This window comes from Sinohyriopsis cumingii, chromosome 16 (genome assembly GCF_028554795.1).
Source record: "Sinohyriopsis cumingii isolate HCF-2022 chromosome 16, ASM2855479v2, whole genome shotgun sequence".
NCBI lineage: Eukaryota > Metazoa > Mollusca > Bivalvia > Unionida > Unionidae > Sinohyriopsis > Sinohyriopsis cumingii.
In genome coordinates this window covers 72159408-72181428 of record NC_142976.1, presented here as the reverse complement: position 1 = coordinate 72181428, position 22021 = coordinate 72159408, and the positions used below count along the sequence as shown (strand labels likewise).

The 22021-nt window shown below is 36.2% G+C and overlaps 1 protein-coding gene across 2 annotated transcripts; it reads right to left on the bottom strand.

Moving 5' to 3' along the window:
* Nucleotides 1–1864: 1864 nt before the first annotated feature.
* Nucleotides 1865–21096, bottom strand: LOC149780761 (beta-1,3-glucan-binding protein-like). Of its 2 annotated transcripts, XM_089936407.1 has the most exons (12): nucleotides 20936–21096; nucleotides 17543–17623; nucleotides 16612–16743; nucleotides 15093–15220; nucleotides 13307–13381; nucleotides 12305–12371; nucleotides 11593–11760; nucleotides 6231–6308; nucleotides 5733–5850; nucleotides 4840–4908; nucleotides 4106–4229; nucleotides 1865–2122 (listed from the first exon to the last, which is right to left on the bottom strand). In XM_089936407.1, exons 1-12 carry the CDS (start codon nucleotides 21048–21050, stop codon nucleotides 1919–1921), a joined length of 1359 nt encoding a protein of 452 aa, XP_089792533.1. In that variant the 5' UTR covers nucleotides 21051–21096; the 3' UTR covers nucleotides 1865–1918. The 2 variants fall into 2 exon arrangements, with proteins under 2 accessions (XP_089792533.1, XP_089792534.1); XM_089936408.1 differs by lacking the exons at nucleotides 16612–16743; nucleotides 17543–17623; nucleotides 20936–21096 and adding an exon at nucleotides 15706–15781 and having other exon boundaries at nucleotides 15093–15224.
* Between the last annotated feature and the right edge of the window lie 925 nt (nucleotides 21097–22021).

Below are 22021 nucleotides of genomic sequence, written 5' to 3'. Positions count from 1 at the left end.
TTTCACCTTGTATACTGATGTCCCTCAACACCCGTTTCACCTTATATAGTGATTTCCCTCAACTGTCTTTTCATCTTACATAGTGATGTCCCTCAACTGTCTGTTCAATTTATAGGCCTATAGTTATGTTCATCAACAGTCTTTTTAACTTTCTGCTGCAACACACATGATATTTCTTTCCTATAAATTAAAAATTCAATAGGATACGGGGATTTACTTTGTACGGCCACTAGCCTGGTACGAGATGGGTGGGAGAGGTAGGTTTTTTGGTTGCGCGAAACCATTCCTCATTGGCTGATGCTACATCCCAATATAATTATACCTTGTGTATGCGTGTTGACTGTGTATGTGTGTATATTTTAGTATTGTATATTCATATGAATGCATGGCACGCCATTAATATTTTCCAGTTTCTATATGTAAATTTTCATCACAATTCGTCTAAACGAGGAAATAGAGATTATAATGACTCCGAACTCTCGAGTAAATGTTTCAGTAAAACTTCGCTAAGTAATTTATTGAGCCTGTAAGGAGAGGATTGAGCCATTAGGCATGTAAAGAGTGAATGATCCCATTGGGCATGTAAGGAGAGGATCGATTTATTCGGTATGTAAGGAAAAGCTCGATTCATTAGGTATGTAAGGAGAGGATTGATCCATTAAGCAGGTAAGGAGACGATTGACCCATTATGCATGTAAGGAGAGGATCGATTTCTTCGGTATGTAAGGAGAGGATTGATCCATTAGGCCTGTAAGGAGAGGATTGATTCATTTGATATGTAAGGAGAGGATTTATTCATTATGCATGTAAGGAGAAGATTGATTCATTAAGTATGTAAGGAGAAGATTGATCCATTATGCATGTAAGGAGATGATTGATTTATTCGGTATGTAAGGAGAGGATTGATTCATTTGATATGTAAGTAGAGGATTTATTCATTCGGTGTGCAAGTAGAGGATTGATCCATTATGCATGTAAGGAGAGGATTGGTTCATTCGAGATATAAGGAGAGGATTGATTCATTCGGTATGTAAGGAGAAGATTTATCCATAAGGCATGTTAGGAGAGGATAGATTCATTATGTATGTAAGGAGAGAGATATTATATAGAATGATAAATGGAATGATAGAAGGACGAACCGAGAAATACATAGATGGAAAGACAGACGGACCGACGGATAGGTATATGCTGATCATTTTATTAAAAGATATGTGTGCAGTATACATTTTTGAGAAATATCGTTGCAAAAGCGAGGACAAAATTTTAATTCAAACGCATTAGTGCATGATTAAATATAAATCATTGAAAAGGCAAAGAAAGATATTTGTATGCACAAGAAATATTCGCCACTGTGAAACAGAATATGGTAAACAAAAAGAATATTGGATGATGTTTCAATTATCCTATAGGTCACTGTACAATAATCGCATCTTTCAATGTTGCATCCTAAAGTGTGCTGAGAGTAATGTGGTAGATTTAACATGTCATATCAGCCAAGCATTGACCTAGAGTTAAAAAATTGGAATGACGCACACCAGATTTCCATATATCATCGCTTCAAAAAGCGGCAATACTAAAAATAATTTTGTCCCTCCGTCTGTCCATGCCTGTTTAAGTCCCTTCGTCTGTCCAACAGTAGCTTCATGAGCTAGACCTACATGCTTACCTAAGAGTAATGCGTTACTTTTAAAAATGATGTAATTTCGCGTGCTGCGATATGCCAGTGATACAAAAACAACTAAAAAATAAATTAATCGATACATCAAAGGAAAGTAGTTTTTCTTTTTTCCCCCTTTATTTCTCGATTGAACTTTAGTATTTGCGGTAAAGATGCCACTACTCTATACATATGCCAAGATGAACGCCATTTTTACCTTTTTTTATTTACATATACTACTCATTTCATCACAATAAGAACCTAGTACTGAGTCATCTGCACCCAGTCGATTTCCATGGCAACATTGTCACCAATCCATGTCCTTTCCCACTCGTTTCTATGCGCCCAGAAGTCAGCGTACTCATGAGGCGAATTGTTTGACCATGGTTTCGTGGTGTCGTAATGCCAATCGTCTGGGAAGAATCCACTCGTTCCTCCTATAGCAACATTCAGAATCAAGAAGAACTGAAAGAAACAACAGACTCTACCTATTATTATCAGCCAAATAATAAAACTTTTCGTTTAAGGTAAATAACGATAACATGTTTTTGAAGAGGGCTCCCATGATGACCCTGCTGGCTATCAGATCGGCACCATTTTCAGTTAGACCCAAGATAACACCATACAGAGTATTTTCGTAAAACCCATGTCTTTATGACTTTCTGCGTGGGAGAAGTAGCAATATAATTTTTCAAATTTGCGGTCATATTGCATGTCAGATCGGCGTCATTTTCATTTATGATAAACTAGACATCATAAGACGTTTTCATTTGAAACCCAATATCGATTCTACTTTCCATTCAGATGAAACAGCGAAAACAAGAATTTCGTGATGGCTGCTACGTGGCCATGTTGGACGTCAGGTCGGCAGCGTTTCATTTAAGGCATACTATATATAATAAGAAATCTGAGAACCTCGTGTTCATTTGAGTTTCTATTCAGTGGGAGTAGCAATGATTAGGGTTCCAAATAGACGCTTCCGAGCGGCGCCATTTTCATTTAAGACCAGTTAGACGTAATAAAAAGTATTTTTTTGTGAAAACCCCATGTCGATAAGACATTTCGTTCAGGCGAAGTAACGATAACAAGATTTTCAAGATATCTCCCATGGCGCTCATAGGCTATATCAGTTTGACAGTATTTTTATTTAGGACTAACTAGACGTCATATAAATAGGCTTTAATGAAAATCCCTGTTGATGTGACTATGCATTCAGCAGAAGTAGAGTTTACGAAATTGTCAAGACGGCCACTGTGGTGGTGATATTTGATGTTCGAGTAGCACCATTTTCACTTAAAACAACTTAGATATAAGAAGTCTTCTGGTGAAAACCTTTTGTCAAGATTACAACATAATGTATCCACTGCTGCACCACCAAAACCATGAGTCGGCACCATCTATCACTGGGTGTTTCGCACCTTATCCCGAAAGACCCTCCTGGTGGTGGGGCGGCAGTGTTGATCAGTCACTACCTGTTGGTGGTAGGCAGCTAGCTCTTGTACACAAACTTCATCCATAACAAGCTGTTCACTCTTTTGACAGTTTTGCCCAACGCTTGTGCCACCACTGTTTTGGTTATTCCATGTCATCCTTAGAGCACTGAATATCTTCCAGACCGATTGAGTAGATAGTACTCTACATGCCACCTTCGCGTATGAACAACCAAGTATTCTATCCCCTGCTCTTCCGTGTCTCTATAAGATCTGCGTACTTGGTCAACTTTCTTTTATAAGCCTCATCACACCTCCCCTCCCAAGGTGCAGTCAACCCAGTGGCCACCAGCTTCTTCCTAGATTCTGGCCATATCTCTACATCTGGGAAAACCACTTTCTTCCCAAGATATATATGCATGTCCCAGCTGTCTGATTCACTGAGGATTCCTTTCCTCTGTGGTGAGGTGCTACTGGTTTCTCCCTCTTTGACAAAGTTGATAAATCTTTGTCTGATAATTAGTGCTGGTAGTTTCTTCTCTCTCCCTCCCGAGGATGCCTGCTAGCTCTCAGAGGACTTTGTAATGCCTCCATCTGTGGCGGCCTTCTATTAATGCAGTCTAGCATGCTGACAGGATGTGCTAAATGGTAACTGTTATACCACAGAAAGGACACAGGGGATTCTCAATTGGGTCCAGTCTGTGCAAGCTAGCTGGAGAAGGCAAAAGATCATGCACTGATGTCAGCAGAAACTGGATCCAGAGAGGCCCGTAATAGAACTTTCCGTTCTGAAGGAATAGCGATACAATATTTATCAACCGGCTGCCATGGCGTGAGTTACTCGCAATCAGTTTGTTAAATACGCACGTGTGTAACTGTGTCAATAAATACATACATAAACTATACACATTACATGCATACGTAGAGTATCATAGTATGTATACATACGGACAAGCACAGATAGAAAAACAACAGACATACAGTATGTTCATATTGTGCCGTGTCGCTTTCTACTAACCGGTTGATCGAAAGGTGCCATATGTCCTCCAGATCTCCATATGTTGTCCCCTGAAAATCCACCATAGTTCCAGAATCCGCCTGGAGGATTTACATGCAGCACCTCTTGATTGTCAACGGAGATGCTACAACAAAGGTAATTAACTTAAGAAAACTATTAAAGAGTATAAGGTACATAGGACATTCCTTTCAATCCGAAGAAATTATATTAAGACTTAAATGTTTATTGCCAGGTTGACTGGAAATGATCTTTTCCCCTTCCCAACAAAAATAGCTTATGAAGGTTACGCGAATACAAAAACGGGTGGGTGGAGAAACGAAGTTCATGGCCATTGTCCATTTCATATAATTACTTCGTGATTGTAGACGGTCTAACCACAAGAAAGGTGTGTTGCAGAAGTCAATTATCAAATAAAAATCAGGTGAATTTTACTAAGAACAAAACCGTAGTTTCAAACATAGAACATAATTTTCAAACTGTCAAGATTTGATTACTTTATTACCTAACAGATGGACAATGATATGTTACAAATAAAAAGACATTCCATGACCAGTCTACTTTACTTTCTGGTTTGAATTCCCATAATTGTTTAAACTTTATTCTAAAATACATTTTCTAACAAGTTTATTTACGATGCAAAAACGAGTCCGTCCAAATAAATATATTTAAAACTGATGATGGGGTGGAAAATATTATTTTGTAAAGGTGAAAAAAGAAACACTCCACTAACTTACATGATGTGGTTTTGCGTCCAATCAAGGGTATAGACATGGAAGTCAGAGTTCCAACCATTGTTGTTTTGCCTGAAATATTAAAATTTAATATGTACAAGAATATGAGTCATTACCCTCAAACAAGAAAAACGCCAAAGAAAGTATGGCCGGTTGAATTTTTAAATCATGCACTTGTTTAAATGGATGGCGAACTCCTTACAACGCGTCTGAAATCAACTCAAAACTTAAAATAACTAGAACACTAAATATAGGTGCATTGTCCTAGTTTGTCTAATGGCTGTGATTTTGTTTCCCCATGAAACTACTACAAATAAAGTAACGTGACTCTTTGCATTCTAGTGTCTGAGAAACAGAGCTCAACCCAAACATTAATTACAGTGTTGATGCCAGACAAAATGGCGGGCATACACTATAACTGTCTACCACTGACCAGAGAGATGCTTTGCAGTTCAATCCAGCAAAGGTAGGCTTTTCGTGCTAAAGATACATAGGGATCGTATACCTTTTGTGTAATCTTTCATAATTGTTTATTCATGCTTTCCCATCACGTACTTTTTATTTGTATACTAAAATGGTTTTAAAAGACACAAGATGACAATAATGGTTCGATCGGTCCGATTCAAGCATAATTTTATAATCTTGTATATCTCTATTATTCCACTGAGTTTTTGTATTAATAATGAATTTTTGTACTGTACACCGACTGTTGAAAATATGTCTGCGAATATCGGATTCATCCATTCTCTGCTTGCTGATTGAAAATGATATTTTTATCGGCAAGTGATGACTTCGTAACTAAAGATCATAAATGAGATTCACCACCGATGTTGCATCGCTGTTTGAGGATGTCGACAATCTCTAAAATATGTAGTATTGAAATTGTGAGGACCCACCTCTCTCCGTGTGTTCTTGAGAAGCGGTTTTCATTCGCTGAAGGTCCCCAGTGCAGTGTGGAGCCGATCTCGTTGACACCGTGGTTGTTACCACTTGGATCACTGGCAACGGAATTCCCTATTGTACAAATTATTATGTAATTACGGCTCCCATTACGACACGTGCTGTAAAAGTGATCCCATGAAAAAATCATTGGATACAAGAGAAAACACTTTTTTCGAATTTATGAAATTCTCGAACAGATGAAAAAGTTTTTTTTTTATATAAAGATCCGGAAATAAGTGTGTGTGTGTGTGTGTGTAGTTTCGCACACATTTTAGATCTTGGTGTATTGCAAGTATCACAAAACTTGCAGGTTATGCGTCTGGTTCAGAATCTACATCATCTGGCAAATTAAAGTAGAAAATGTCATGATGTTAATATACGAATGTTAGATATTAAATACAGTAGTTTATCGGTTGGATATTTCAGTTTTTTATATAGGTAGTCTTTGTTACCTCTCGATTCCATCAAGTCAATTTCACCAGATCGAGGCCAAATGCCATAATTGCTACTCCTCGGCAACATCCATATAGCTGTAATGAATAAACGAAAAAAAAAGTCTGAAAATGTATGAATTGGGTTTCCTCTGTCTTGGAAAAATCGTTTTTTTTAAATGACGACTACTGTCCATTTCAGACACAGAATGTGCATTTAAATAATGTGCGTAAAATATTATATTCAAGCGTTTTTTAATATACTTCATTAGCCCTGAACACCTGTCTTCATTTCCAAACATATATAGTTCTATTCCAGTGTGGATATCTTTCCAAAATGCCTTCTTAGTTTGCTACATAAGCCGCCTTACTATCATTTGTAGACATTTTGTATCTTGCACCTAATACTTAAGGTTGTTTTCTTTAGATTCCGCATCAAAACAGCTCAGGTATTATGGAAAGTTTACTGCCTATATGCATTGTATCAGACGAAATCAACGCACTGCATGCTCTGTTCGTAAAAGGACAGAAACTTCGCAAATAACATATTTGCATGGCAAATATTCCAGCCATTAATTTTCATATCGACCCAAATTTCAATAGTGAGTGAATATTAGTCAGTAAGACTACACATTTTCAACTTGATCACAGATTAATACCAAACGAAATCGTTTTGCTGACAGTTTTAGAGGATTATTAAACGAGACCGAATTAAGTATGTAAAAAAGTCAAAATATAAGTTGACCATTAACAGACCATTATTCTGCGAATTTAATTACTTTGAGAATTGTGAAACAGGTGATCATACAGAGTCAGTCCTAGATGTACATTCACAGATAACAACTATGACTTTGAACTTAATCATGAACCCATATGGCACAATTTGTATCCATCAATAACGCTGGCAAATGCTTTTTTTTTCTTTCTACAAATGGTTTATGTGCATCACGCTCCGACTTGGAAGTGGACAGTAATAGCCAATCAATAAAAACCAATTTCCAAGACAGAAAGCTCAGTAAATGGCACATGTTTATGAATTCAGACGAATTCTTGCCAGAAAAGACATGAAAAGCTTGATTGCGATGTACCAAACAGAGCTTCATAGTTTGAGTTTCAACTTTTTCACACACACTAAATGTATTGCATTGTGTTTTTCTCAAGAGATTTTCATTTGCTATACCATACAAAAAAGATGTAGATCTGCAGCGTGATGACTTTGGACCCTTAACTTTAATTAGAATGATCGAGATTTCAGTCCCATAATGTGCACAGTTTTAACAAGATGAAAAGCACCTTAATAAGGCTGCTAGTTTCTAAAAACACCTGAATAGTGTAGTTCAGCATGTGCCTGATTAAACCGAAAATTGCAATTCTTTCAAGGTGGCGGGTTTAATAGGTTAAGTGCATGCTCGGTACAGGTGTAACCTCTAACTCTATTAATGTAAAACAAATTGTTTTCCATTGTAGGAAATATATTTGCTCTTATGTATATTATTCAAACTGTATTTCCATATTTAATCCTATTTCATTCTTCTTCTTCTGTTCCTTCTCTCACTGTTTATCTCTCTCTCTCTCTCTCTCTCTCTCTCTCTCTCTCTCTCTCTCTCGGTATCTTACCGTTATGGTTTCACACTCTGCGACAAAGGAATATATTTTTAGGAAAAACACTTGCTTAATATAGCACGAAAAAAACGATTCTAACCCAAAAAAACAATCAGAATCATGTTTGAAAACGATGAGAAAATGAGCATTGATGGGTGTTGATTTCAAATCGAAATTAATTAGCAATCGAAATATGTGTTGTAGCGTCTGTTATGGAACTAGACTGCAACTTGCCGAAGCAAACGATTCACGTTTCAAAGCAGAAAATAACAAAAAAGAACCAAAATCTATGCAGATAAACTCAAAATCAATATTAAAAAATCTCTTCAAAATGTCACGCTGTGAAATATGTCGGGCATGACCAGTCTGTTATGTTTCTATAGAACCTCACAACAATAATGTTTCCCTGTGGTTATATATATATATATATATATATATATATATATATATATATATATATATATATATATATATATATATATATATATATATATATATAATGTGTGTTAATGTTCATGATTCTAGATTGGAAGCGCCATTTACTGGCGTACTAAGTACTACTGTTCTTTATAGTTGCAGGTTTGCACTCTAAGATGAGGTCATTCTTGTAAAGAGGGGCCCTGACTGGCTGAGTTTTCTAAAGCGCTGCCTGTTCCGGGTCACTGCCATCTCATATCTGTCAGCGTGGGTTGGACTCTCGGGCTCGGCTAGCGTAGGTATTTGAGAAAGCTTGCAAGTTGCGTCTCGTGTGTTGGTGGTTCTTCCCGGTGTTTTTCCGAATTCTTTCTCCACCAGTTATACTGGCCACCATGTATAGCCTATCATGAGCTGAAAAATGGTGTTAAATCCCACAACAACAACAACATCATTCCTGTAAACACGTTCATAGTTTCAGAGACAGTGAGATGTACTTTTATTGAAGTTAAACATCTCGATGAGTTCAGTGCAGGTCTTGGGACAAGAAATAAAGCTGACCTCATTTCTGATTTGCAAGCTGCTAAAGTATTTGACTTTATTTACAATTAGAGTGATTCCGAAATGCCAAGATGACCTCTTTCTGCTTTCTGTATTAGTCTCAGTTTTTTATATAAGAGATAATAGACTGAAAATTATTTATTCCTAGCAATATCACCAGTCTTAGAAGAGACAAATAGGTGTCATCATTTGCGGGGATATATTTAATCATTCAATTATTCATTAGAATTACAAAGTGCTCAGATTTTACGGATTTATTATCTGTATTGAATTACTAATAATTCATTTAACGACATTTTGTATTAAATTATTGTGATACATCAAGACTGATAGCACATCACCGCAATAGTATGAATATCTTTTGGATTACTACTGTAACTCATTTGGATAACTCGATGACTATTTAGGATTTTATTCACCGTACTGTAATTTATTTTTAATTTTTCAATTCCTATTTTAGAAAAATAAATAATATATTGAATTTTGCAAACTTGTTGGTTTTCACTCTTTTTTGTTACTTACATAAGGACCATAGAGTAGTAACGCTGTATTAATTTGTGAACCAAAATAAATACTATATTGTCATTTTTGTTTCAAAACAGTCATAAATTTGAGAAAATACGCAATTTTAAGTATTATTTGTACAAGCGAAATTGGTAACCCCTCCGTATCGTAGAATTATTGTCAATTTCGGAACTTCGTTTTACTGATGTAGCAATGCATCCGTTAATTGGCACAAACAGGAGAAACAATCGTTGTAAACAGACGGTTTTGGCCTTAAAAAACAATATAATGAAAAGAAAATCTACGTGTCTTAGCAGATATAAGGAAATAATTCACTTGTGAATTGGGAATATTTTGTATTTTGTATTTGTGACAATACAATTTTTCCCACTAAACTCGTAAAATCTTTTCTTATATAATAATAATAATAATAATAATGAGGACTTTGTATAGCGCGTAATCTTTAGAAGCTGTAAGCGCTTTACAACATTAGACAACACCTATAAGATAAAAAACATATAATAATATTATTACAAAAACAAACACCATGAAATTAGAAAAACATTTTAAAAAAAAAAAAACATGCTGATAATATTTCAGGTAGGAAACATTATTAGGCTTTTAAGTTTGTTCTTTCAATCGAAATAAGTGGGTTTTGAGAGCCCTCTTGAATGTGATCTTTGTGTCTTAAGTTCAATGGGCAATTCATTCCACGTTGCTGGACCCTGGTATGCAAAAGAACGCTGTCCATATGACTTTGTTTTCATAGTGGGAATAATGAGTATACGATTATCAGAAGAGGAGCGTAAGTATCTTGCTGGTGTGCACACATGGTTGAGGTCGGATAGGTATGTTGGACTAGAGTTTGACAGTGAAACGTAGCACAGAGAACAAATTATGTGTTTGATTCTGGATCGAATGGATAGCTAGTGTTGGGTACAGAGCAGCGGGGAGGTGTGCTCTGATCGTGGTACTCTAAGTATGATCCGAGTTGATGTGTTTTGAACTTTTTGAAGTTTCTGGAGTAGATATTGAGATGAACCAGACAGAATTGAGTTACAATAGTCCAGTCTTGAAAGTACTAATGAACACACAAGTGTTTTAGTGGCATCAACTGAAAGATATTTGCGAATTGAGCCGATGCGTCTCAGCTCAAGATATGCAGCCTTGCATATGTTCATGACATGTTGGTGCAATGTGAGAGTACTGTCCAGAGTAACATCTAGGTTTCGTACTGATTGTGTGAATTTAATGTTGGCGTTGATGATATTTATTGTTTGAGGTAAAGGATGTGAATGAGAGAGTCTTTGTGTTGTGATCAGAATGGCCTCAGTTTTATCATCATTCATCTGCAGCTTGTTACATGTCATCCTTGATTTCACATCAGAAATGCACCTCTCTACACCTTGGATGGTAGCATCAACTTCAGTAGGATGGCTAGATTTGTATATTTGGGTGTCATCATCGTACAATTGGTGAGACACTGAATGATTATCTATGACATTTGAGAGCGACTGAGTGTACAGAATAAAGAGAACAGGTCCAAGAACAGACTCCTGTAGAACACCACAACATAAATCAACTGGGCTGGAGTGTATTCCATTTGCAGATATAATATGTGTCCTGTTGACCAAGTAGGACTTGAACCACAGTAAGGCTGTATCATGAATGCTAAATACATGCTGGAGACGGTGAAGTAATATATCATGATTTATTGTGTCAAATGCTGCAGACAAATCAAGGAGGGTGAGGACTGTAATCTTTCTGCTATCCAACGCAGAAAGAATGTCATTAACTACTTTTAGAAGAGTAGTTTCAGTACTGTGCAAGGGCGATATGCAGATTGTACATTGCTAAAAAGACTGTTTGAATTTAGATGAGATACAAGCTGTGATAGAACAACCTTTTCTAAGATTTTTAATATGAATGGGAGATTAGAAGCAGAGGCTTTACAATGGCAGTTTTGATAAATGATGGGAATTCCCTGGATGAGAGAGAGGTATTAATAACATCAGTTAGTGAAGGCAATACTGGATCTAAGTACTCAAGCAGCAATGATGTTGGAATTGGATCAAGTTCACATGACTTTGGTACACTCTTCATCACGATTGTATGTACGAAATCCATAGAGACAGGTTCAAATGCTGCTAATGGTTGCCTCTCAAATTCTGTATCCCAACTGTATGGTGACGAGGAGTCAACTGAAATTGTGGTGTCAAGCTTATCTCTAATATCAACTCAAACAATATAGATATTGTGTACCTATGCCAATATAATTCACATTTTGTGGCATGAAACGAACCTGGCCAGATCCAGTCTCCTTTAGGAATCCTGGCTCTAACCTCGACCTTGCCGTATCGGATGGTGGTCTTGGACGTGATCTTGGCAGACATCACTGGAGGGAGTATACCGTTCTGACCCTCCCTCCTGCATCCGTAACGATCCGCATTGGTACAAGTTCCGTACATTTCTAAAGTGTAAATACATATATAGATGACAACAGATCAAATAGTGGAATGGCTGTTAATGATTGGTGATTTATTGAGTCCATGCATAAATAATAATGGAAACGGTTAAAAAAATATCTTTTTAAAATTTCAACAATAATGTTATGTACAACCGATGGACTAAGCTTTACACAAACTTACACAAACTAATGCGGTATATATCATTACCACCACCACTCCCCCTCACACACACATGGAATCAGAAGAAGAAAAAACTACCTTTAACTCCGTATTGACAAATTCATGGTGGCTATACTAATGCATTTTGAATTAATTTTTCAGTTTGATTATGTTTTGTAATTCAGGTCAAATTTAGAACTTGACATCGCTCTTAAATAGCCTTCCTTTGTCCTTCGGACGGATATCTTGGTCAGTGGAAGAAGTATATAGTTGGATGGGTTGGTGAAACATATTTAACATACCAGTTCAAAGTCTTACAAGGATCAAAATGTGTAACCAAAATGGGGGTGGGGAGGAGAGAGAGAGAGAGAGAGAAAGAACACTCACCGTGCATATCCATCACTCCTGTCGTCAATTTCTGTTCATCAAACCGAGCATTATTTATCGTCAATGTCTGTGGATGATGATGATAAGGATTAGGTATAAGTACAAATACTGGCATATCAACAGTTAAGTGTGCAACTGATTCAGTAGAACCTCTTCCTGTACAGTTTAAGTAGTTATAATTCGGATACTCCAAAATGCTAGAGAATGTTTCTTTTGTCGCCATATATACGTGGAATGAGATTTTTCATGCGTAAACAAAGATGCGTTGTATGTTGATAAAATCATGAAGAACAAGACTAATTTGTAGATGTTTCAAAAATCTCCATAAAAAAAAATATTATTATAGCGTTGTCATCCTCAGCATCTCTGCCATGGAACTGAAATCGGTGATACATTCAGGCCGTGGTTGCAAAACACACTGACTTTACACAAAACGAATATTTAAAAAAAGTGTGATCGTTCTGAAAAAAATATTTATAAGTGGATTTTTCTTTAAAAACAATAACCACCGCTTAAAAATTGGGTAGATAGTAATTTTCTTCTTCAATAACTGCCTTTCCCCAAACAGAAAAAAAATCTTGTTTTTTTTAAACCAAATCTTTCCAGGAAACTACTCTTTTGAATATGTATTTACTCTGGATTGACACTCCATATAAATTCAAACCCTACACAAGCCCTGTTACACAGAATATAATACTCGATCCCAAAATTAACAGTTATATAATACGCGTTATTTCAACAATAAATCGTACCGTACACTTTGAAAGATTTTAAAACCTCTCAAGAAAATTGCACCACTTCTTATCCTCTGGCACATATGGACCTCTCCTCGTTGCAGAATATTCTCTGGATATCTTGTTTTCCTGTATATTTATATGTTAGCCAATCACCTCATTTCTGATTTGCAAGTGTGTGTGTGAGAGAGAGAGAGAGAGAGAGACAGAGACAGAGAAGAGAAGGGCACTTTTTCTGATAATTTTCATTTTGAATTCTATTACTTACAGGCTTGAGGTAAAGATGACCATTTCTAATGAAGGCGTTTGCCTTTTCCGGTGTGTACACCTGAATCTCCCAGTTCTGAAAATAATATATATATATATATATATATATATATATATATATATATATATATATATATATATATATATATATATATATCAGATTTTCGGCACATAAGTACAATAGTGGACATAAGGTGCCAGCTGCAGGTATAGGTTTACAAAATGTAAACAGGAATGTCAGACAAAAATTACGTAGACCCTTCCCAAAAATATATAAAGTACGAGATAAAATACCAAATGTAAATATATTAACATTCTATCAAATTTTCATCAAATAAACAATGAGGGTAAAACATGCAAAATCTTCAAAGATCATGGTCCACTTTTTTTCATGTATTTAAAGTCAAATTATTTCTCACGGGGTGGATGGAAGTCGGCACACTCGATAATAATATGTTTTTGTTTAAATAATATTTCATTCACGAAATCTGTTTTCCAGTTTCGCACAAGAAGGATTGACTATGATAGGAAAAAGGTAAACGATGCAAAGGAATGGGGCCGTCTGTTTCACCTTATTGAAGAATAGGGTAGACTATAAATAGGCAAATGGCGTATCAGACAAGAACGATGCAAAGGGATCAGAGTATCCGAAAAGAATATATTTCCATCCATAAGGTCAAGTCGTCTTTGACTCCTGGTGCATGCGTAATTACGGGAGGGGTGAGAGGTGATGGTGATCAACAGAATTGTACAAAACAGCAGCATCAAAACACAATTCGTTATCAAAAGAAAAAATATATAAATAAATCAACATTCTTCATCAGTTTTAGGTGGATTTTACATTGCATAATTTATGGGTTTGACTTTACAAAATATCGTCTCCAAAACAATCTTGATGAAATTTGTCGTATGAATGTTAGCAGCTAAAATGGTGGATGAAACTAAAGCTAACTAGAGGTTTCAAACATGTTAGATATATCCAGCCATCACATTGATTGGGCAAAGTCCACTAGAGTCTCTTAGGTGCAACAATCCATCAAATTCCATTTTATTCCACGTGACCGCTGACCAATCCTATATTGTCATTGATAAAATGTACGGTCTTCTTACAGTTACTACTATAAAAGGTAGGCCATTTGATCTAATTTTTAAGGTTAGGTAAGCACAAATTTGGATATACAGTCTTGAATGGACATAAATATTGGTATATACAGTCATGAATGCACATAATCATTGGTATATACAATCATGAAATGCACAAACAAATTTTTATATTCTGTCATGAAGGCAAATAAAAATTCTTATATACAGTCATGAAGGCAAATAAAAATTCGGCACATGATGGCCTCAAATACTTGCTGCAAATTTACAAAATACAAGGAAAAACCCTGACAAGCTTGACCGCTGTATCATGAACTGTAAAAGAGAACATTGATTTTAGCTTTGCTTAGATACGTAACATTCGAAATGCGAACTGACTCAGAGATAAAATCAGAATCTCCACTATACGAAACAGCACAAAACCATATTAAAACACAGGCTTTAGTGTACACAAGTCGACCAGAGATTTTCGGTTTGACCTTTCTTTGGAATTTTAATCAAAGGGGCAAAAAGAGTTTTGCACCTTGCATGCATGACATGGCAAAAGAAACCGTTTTTTATTAACCATGCAATCGCTGCACGCCGCTACTATCTGAGATGGACTAGGCCTTAATAATGAAAGATCAATCTGACACGTTAATTTGGTCTAGTAACACAAGTCATGGAAGACTTGAAAAAGTACTTACATATCCCCCGTACATGGAGACTTCATAGTCCCAATGGTTCCTATCAGGTTGGTCACCGTGGTCAAAGTCATCACGGAAAACAACCGTGCCTCTCCGAACAGCATTTTTGGGATAAAAGAGTTTTGGTTCTAAAAGAATTGAAAGGAATTCCTAATTTAATAATAAAATTTCTAATATACGCTATTATGTCATTTTATCTTTAGCTTTTGGGACACTAGAATGTCATAATTTAATGAAATATTAAGAGAAAATTATACCCTGTTGTTCGTCACAGAATCAGTTCAAATTCTACATTTTCATAGGACAATGGCATTCATTTAGGCGAGGTTACTGATTCTCTTTACACTATTTCACTATTTCTTTGTATCACTATGACGAAATGTGATTTGTCAAAGCAATTATTGTACTATGCTTAAATAAATTTACACGAATATAATCGGGATTCGTAAAAATAGAATAGGTCTTCCGTACTGCATTGGATTTAGGTAAATGTAATTGATCGTAGCTCATATCTTAGTTCTTCAGGAATGTCAAGAGCCAAGAAATGTGAATAACGTAAATAAAATAATCTGTATTTATTTTAAAAAGAAATCTGTAAATATTTCATAGCTAACCATTCCAGGAAACTGCCAATCGGGAACTGTACAAGTTTTCCTCCAATTTCAGCCATAAGTCGCTTTTATGAAACTGTTCGTCTCACAAACTCTTGGTCAAGCTCTTCCCATGACCCGATAGGGAGTGAGAGAAAGGAAGAAGTTCACGCTCTCTTGAAAGAAGTGTCTCTTTGACAACGAAGATATGGCTACATCTGGGGAATATGGCGATGCGAGGGTACTTCGGGATGCTGTAACGACACAAGCCTCTTTGAGTTTCTGACGAATGGAATGACGTGTCCGCGGATCGACGCTTTTTATATCAGTTTCTTAGGACATGGCCAAATATCGACATACGTCTAGTTCTTGTATTACGCCAGAATCTCAAAGTGAGGCTCCATCGTTTCTTACAGACTATCTTCTGGGTCTTTGTACGTCATTAGGTAGACAATTTTGCCAGATCAGCTCATTTAATCTTCTAGAAGGAATCTTTGGAATTTGTCCAATTCGTCTATCTCACAAATTACCGAGTGTAGTTTTTTGCTGACTTATGATACGAGGGAAATGTATAGAGAGTCTTGCCTTTTGCTCATAAGGGCGCAATCTTTATTAAATAGTATATAACTGTAATACCGAAATAAATATATTTAATCTCAATCTATTTTAACAGAAAATTACTTTCAATATAATTTAATGAAAAAAATTACTTTTAATACAATTTAGAGAGATTTCAATCTTATTAATTTTACTTTTAAAAATTCTATCTTAATAGAATAGGTCTGCCGTACTGCATTGGAACTAGGTAGATGTAATTGATCGCAGCTCATATCTTCGTTCTTCAGGAATGTCAAGAGCCAAGAAATGTGAATAACGTAAATAAAATAATCTGTATTTATTTTAGAAAGAAATTTGTAAATATTTCATACCTAACCATTCCAGGAAACTGCCAATCGGGAACTGTACAAGTTTTCCTCCAATTTCAGCCATAAGTCGATAGAGAAGCCTTTCACCCTCCTCTAGCTTGAAGTTGTTATTCTTGTGGTACCACATCCCATTGACTGAAGGAATTAAGTCAAAAATGTTACTAAAATTTTAAATAACGTTGTAGATTCTGTGTGTGTGTGTGTGTGTGTGTGTGTGTGTGTGTGTGTGTGTGTGTTTGTGTGTGTGTGTGTGCGAATTGGATTTTTAACGTAGCTTTCAATTGTTCAGTCATATCACTACGATGTATACAGTGTGACAGTTTATAGTGATGTCTAGCTCTGGGGAATCATGCCGCAGACATGTAGCATGATGTCCTACCCAGTCACATTATCCTGACACCAGGCTGACCAGTCCTAACACTGACATCTTAATGCTGAGCGCCAAGCGAGGAAGCTGTTAGTACCATTTTTGTAAGTCTTTGGTATGATTTGGCCGGGGATCGAACCCACGACCTCATGCATCCGAGGCGGACGCTCTAACAAATAGGCCACCGGAGCGGTAGAAGATTATGTAATAATAATAATAATAATGTTTATTTATAATATATATGACTGGCCCATGATACATATTCATACATCATGCGGTACAAAAAGATGTTATTCAGCATAACAAAAGAACATCGTATTTATAAGAAGTAAAATGCATGAAAATAATAATAATAATAATAATAATAATAATAATAATAATAATGATAATAAATTATTATTATTATTATTATTATTATTATTATTATTATTATTATAGATTGTGATGATAGTAATAGCATTTGTAATCTCCAAACATTGTATTCCGTTTTGTTTTAGCCATGGATTACGACGATGACAGCATAAAAATCTGTTTTTGTATGGTTGAACTAAAGAATGCAGTCCTTACCCGCTTGGTGGAACGGGCCAACCTTCGTGTCTTTCTCGTTTTTGCCGTAGATGACATGGAGTAACCGCAAGCCCGGAATATCTAAAAGAGAAGGTATATGATTCTACGTCAGCTCGGACTGGGTTGCACTCGTCAAAGGTTGCTTGTTGGTCTAGGTGTTCGATCATGTCTTAAATGTGGTATCAGAGGAAAATAGCGTAATCAGCTTTGCCCACTATCCAGACTTATAATTGTAGAAAGACCCGACGATGTTGTTGAGGAAAAAGATTCAGACAGCAGTGAAATAATAGCCATGATTGAAGCGCTTGTAGTTTCTGATCCTGATAAAGTAACAACAATAATGCAAAAATTTATAAATTAGCCACTGGTTTGTCCCATATATACCAGTATGCCGACTGTGAATCGAATGAGACAATTCACGCGAGAGCGTGGGATACGAATACCAAGCGGGCTGAAAAAAACCGACATACGTGTAATGTCAGGATTTCTCCAGAGTCGTCACAGTTGACCGTTAAGCAACTTAGCGAAATAGCAGCACATTATTATATCAAGATTCCTAAACGGACTAAGCTAGCCAAAATAGCACCAGATGTGGTTTGTAATGAACGAGAGCGGCGCCGCCGCCGTATCGCATATACCATTGCCACTAATCTGTCGGCAAAAACACTGCAGTGGCAACTCCCCTAGTTTTAGCTACATAAACATTCTTGTGTTTTACAAGATTATCGAGAAATGTATCCGATCGAATACGAGCCAAGTTAAAGCGGTGTGAAACCTCTTTCAAAGATGCGTCCGGGCCTTATATCAATTAACAGCGCACGGCTAAGTTGGAGACTGTTTCCCTGTTTTGATTATGCTGCTTTACCGTTACAACATTGAGTATGCGTGTAAAGTCACAAACCATGAATTCATTATCAGCCACATTGAGACTATTACTGATAAAACTGATAAAGTTTATGCAAGGATTCTCGAGACGTTGGAGAAATCCACCAATGTAGAGTCAGGGTGGCCTATGGACAGATGCGTGCGTGTGATTTTGATTTCCAACGGAACTTTAAATAAATTTCATCATATTGCTACGATGTCTGCAGTGTGGCAGTTTATAGTGATGTCTAGCAGTGGGGCATCATGCTACATACATGTTGCATTTATGTCCCACCAAGACATTATTAGGACACAAGGCCAACCAGTCCTAACACTGACCCCTTAATGCTGAGCGCTTAGCGAGGCAGCTGTTAGTACCATTTTCATAAGTCTTTGGTACGACTCGGTCGGGTTTCACATCAGCGACCTCCCAGACGCTCTGATCACTAGGCCACCTGAGCGGTCGACAGATGCGTTGAAGTTCAGCTTCGTATTTCCCCATTAAATCCTTTTCGCGGATCAAGCTATATTCCAACAGCAGCGTGTATTCCACGGCGTGCAGTGATCAATGTGAAAAATTATGGCAATCGATATTTGAAATCAGTGATCTTGTGCCCACTGCATCCCGCAACAGATACTAAGACCAATATCGAAAATGCCGAGAACACCTGGGTGAACTAAGTTTTCGTAAAATTAAACTAACCTAACTATTTATTGCGGGCCTAGCCCATACGTCAATGTTAATTGTTACATATCACAACGACCGCGACAAGATTCACTCGGTTAACTGTTGCAATCTTCTTAAAATTCATACTGTTACTGACAGTTCTTGCAATTTCTCCAAAGATTTCAGCGTATTTCTTTTTTTACGCGTGTCGGCCAAGCCCATGAGAAAATAGACTATTATTTAAGTTTAGCGCTGATCAGAGAGCATATCCATAAGGTACTATAGCGAATTAAAAATAAACAGTAGATGATCTCACCCAAAACAAATACTGAAATGAGAACATCAATTTAATTTTAACATATTTTCCCGATAACGTACTATGTTACATCTTTTCATTTGTTTGGAGTTTTGAAATTGATCTTGAGTGAATTATTTTTGTGTAATCACAAGACTATATAACAATGGAAAGATATAATGTCAAACAATGAAAATTATTAGCATCATTCTGACAGTGAACACACACACACACACACACACACACACACACACACACACACAGAGGTGCCTTTAAATACATGTTTGATGACGCAATATCGAACGTGGCGTCCTTGTTTAGCTCTCGTTACAATACCAATCCCGTCCAAGCATATGTTCGAGATTTGTCTTATCCTTATCAGATAAGATTGGATATAATGATCTAATTAAAGCTTAAGAGCTATAAAATTTACCTTGACCATGGGAATCCACACATGAGCAATTTTTGAAACTCCTGTAAAATCCCTTTCTATGAGATCCACGAGATCACTAGCACTAGTAACATTATTTGTCTATTGTCACCATATAGACACTAGTAACATGATTTGTCTATTGTCACCATATAGACAATAGTAACATTATATGTCTATTGTCACTATATAGCCAGGATTGTGCTAAGGTGCCGTTAAACCGCATGCGTACATACATAATTGATTTTCTCACGATGTCAGTGTAAATTCGTTTCGTGTAGAGTCATCAGCTGATTTTGTTGGATACATTTCTCAGTATTAAAGCATGTTGCACGTCAACTCTTTGTTGGATGCATTTCTCAGTATTAAAGCATGTTGCACGTCAACTCTTTGTTGGATACATTTCTCAGTATTAAAGCATGTTGCACGTCAACTCTTTGTTGGATGCATTTCTCAGTATTAAAGCATGTTGCACGTCAACTCTTTGTTGGATGCATTTCTCAGTATTAAAGCATGTTGCACGTCAACTCTTTGTTGGATACATTTCTCAGTATTAAAGCATGTTGCACGTCAACTCTTTGTTGGATGCATTTCTCAGTATTAAAGCATGTTGCACGTCAACTCGGTGAATACTGGAACCGATTTAAAGGCGTACATAAACATTCAAGTTCTATCAACAATTTATAAAATATAAAATTGAAGTCCAGGAATGACATTTCAGAAAACACGTCGAAGGTCAGTTTGTATAAAATTTAATCGAAATTAATTTTTACTTTTAATAATGATATTGTCATGCACATTATCTGTTGGTAATAAAGATTTTTTCCTTCTTTCTTTGTCAACAAATATGTCTAAGACATACTGTTAGAAATGGCTCAAAGTCACTAACTGGAGGCACATATTTATGGTGCTTCCGTTAAACAGTGCATAAAATTTGGAGGTGGGTGAACCGTCAAAATCAAATCATCCGAAAACCTGGGATCCGTCCTTGCTTATGGATAAAACATGTAATACATTTACCAAATAGGCAATCAAACGGGGAATCTGTATAATTATTTTTCCTCAAGCTAAATAGTCGATCCTCTTATGCATAGAAATAATAGTAAATTTACGTAACTTAAAATGAAAAATAATTACCTTTTAGCATGAAACCTATCCCATTCTCAAACCTGAAGATTTTGGGGAGCGGTAGATCATTGGCCCGGGTCGACAAAACCGACAGGAAGCTCAGCAGCAGGACACAGCGAATCATTCTGTGAGTCTCCCTTGGAACGAAACCAACACGCGAATACCTTTTTGGGAACGTGCTTTATAATCATTCTCGACAGACTGCAAGATAAGTTACGTCATGTGTCATATGTCTCATATGTACCTTATTTACTATTATAATCATCCACAATCAAACTTATATATATATATATATATATATATATATATATATATATATATATATATATATATATATATATATATATATATATATATATATAGTTTTCAATATTCCAATATTCTCTGCATTTCATTATAAATACAGAAATTTACATAATATGTGGATTCGGCACATAGAAATGTTTGTGCATATTCTCTCAGTAAGAAATGCTATTACTCTGTAAATCGTGCTTTTATAACTACGAAGCATTTTTAACTCTTGGATGGACAAATCGTTCCTGAAGTCTGGACGAAACAGCCCACATTAAATTTGGGACAAATTGTCTCAGCAAAAAGTTCCGTTGTAGCGATATCTATACGCCCTCTCTTTATAACGCTATATGGTGTTTAAAGCTAGTTCAAAACACTAGACTAAAAACATCACTAGTCTGATAAAGATTCGTGTATTTCACAAGGTGGGAGGTGGTCTCATTTCTAAGAAGAAGTGTGTTACTTTATGCTGTAATTAAGACTCAAGAAACGTGATTCCTATTAGGAATACTAATGGTCATTTTGAAAAATCTACAAGTCTAATGATAATACCATTGAGCATCATTCAGCTGGTTGCAACGAATGTCGGCGTTATCTATTCCAATCTAATGTGCTTGTTATTCAAAGACGAACAACATTATCTGCAAGTAGCTAATTTACCCACTCCCCAAAACGCTGGCTGCACTGCTGCATAATCATTGCAAAAAGAAGAAGAAGAAGAATGGAAGATACATTCTGAACTTCAATAAACCACTTTTGAAAATATTCCATTTCTGACAACTTTATCATAAAGTATGCTTACCA

Coding starts and splice junctions, on each gene's coding strand:
- LOC149780761 (XM_089936407.1), bottom strand. CDS start 21,050: ATGATTCGCTGTGTCCTGCTGCTGAGCTTCCTGTCGGTTTTGTCGACC. Junction 16,744..17,542: donor TGGCCCGTTCCACCAAGCGG/GTAAGGACTGCA, acceptor TAATTCCTTCAG/TCAATGGGATGTGGTACCAC. Junction 15,221..16,611: donor CAGTTTCCTGGAATGGTTAG/GTATGAAATATT, acceptor CAATTCTTTTAG/AACCAAAACTCTTTTATCCC.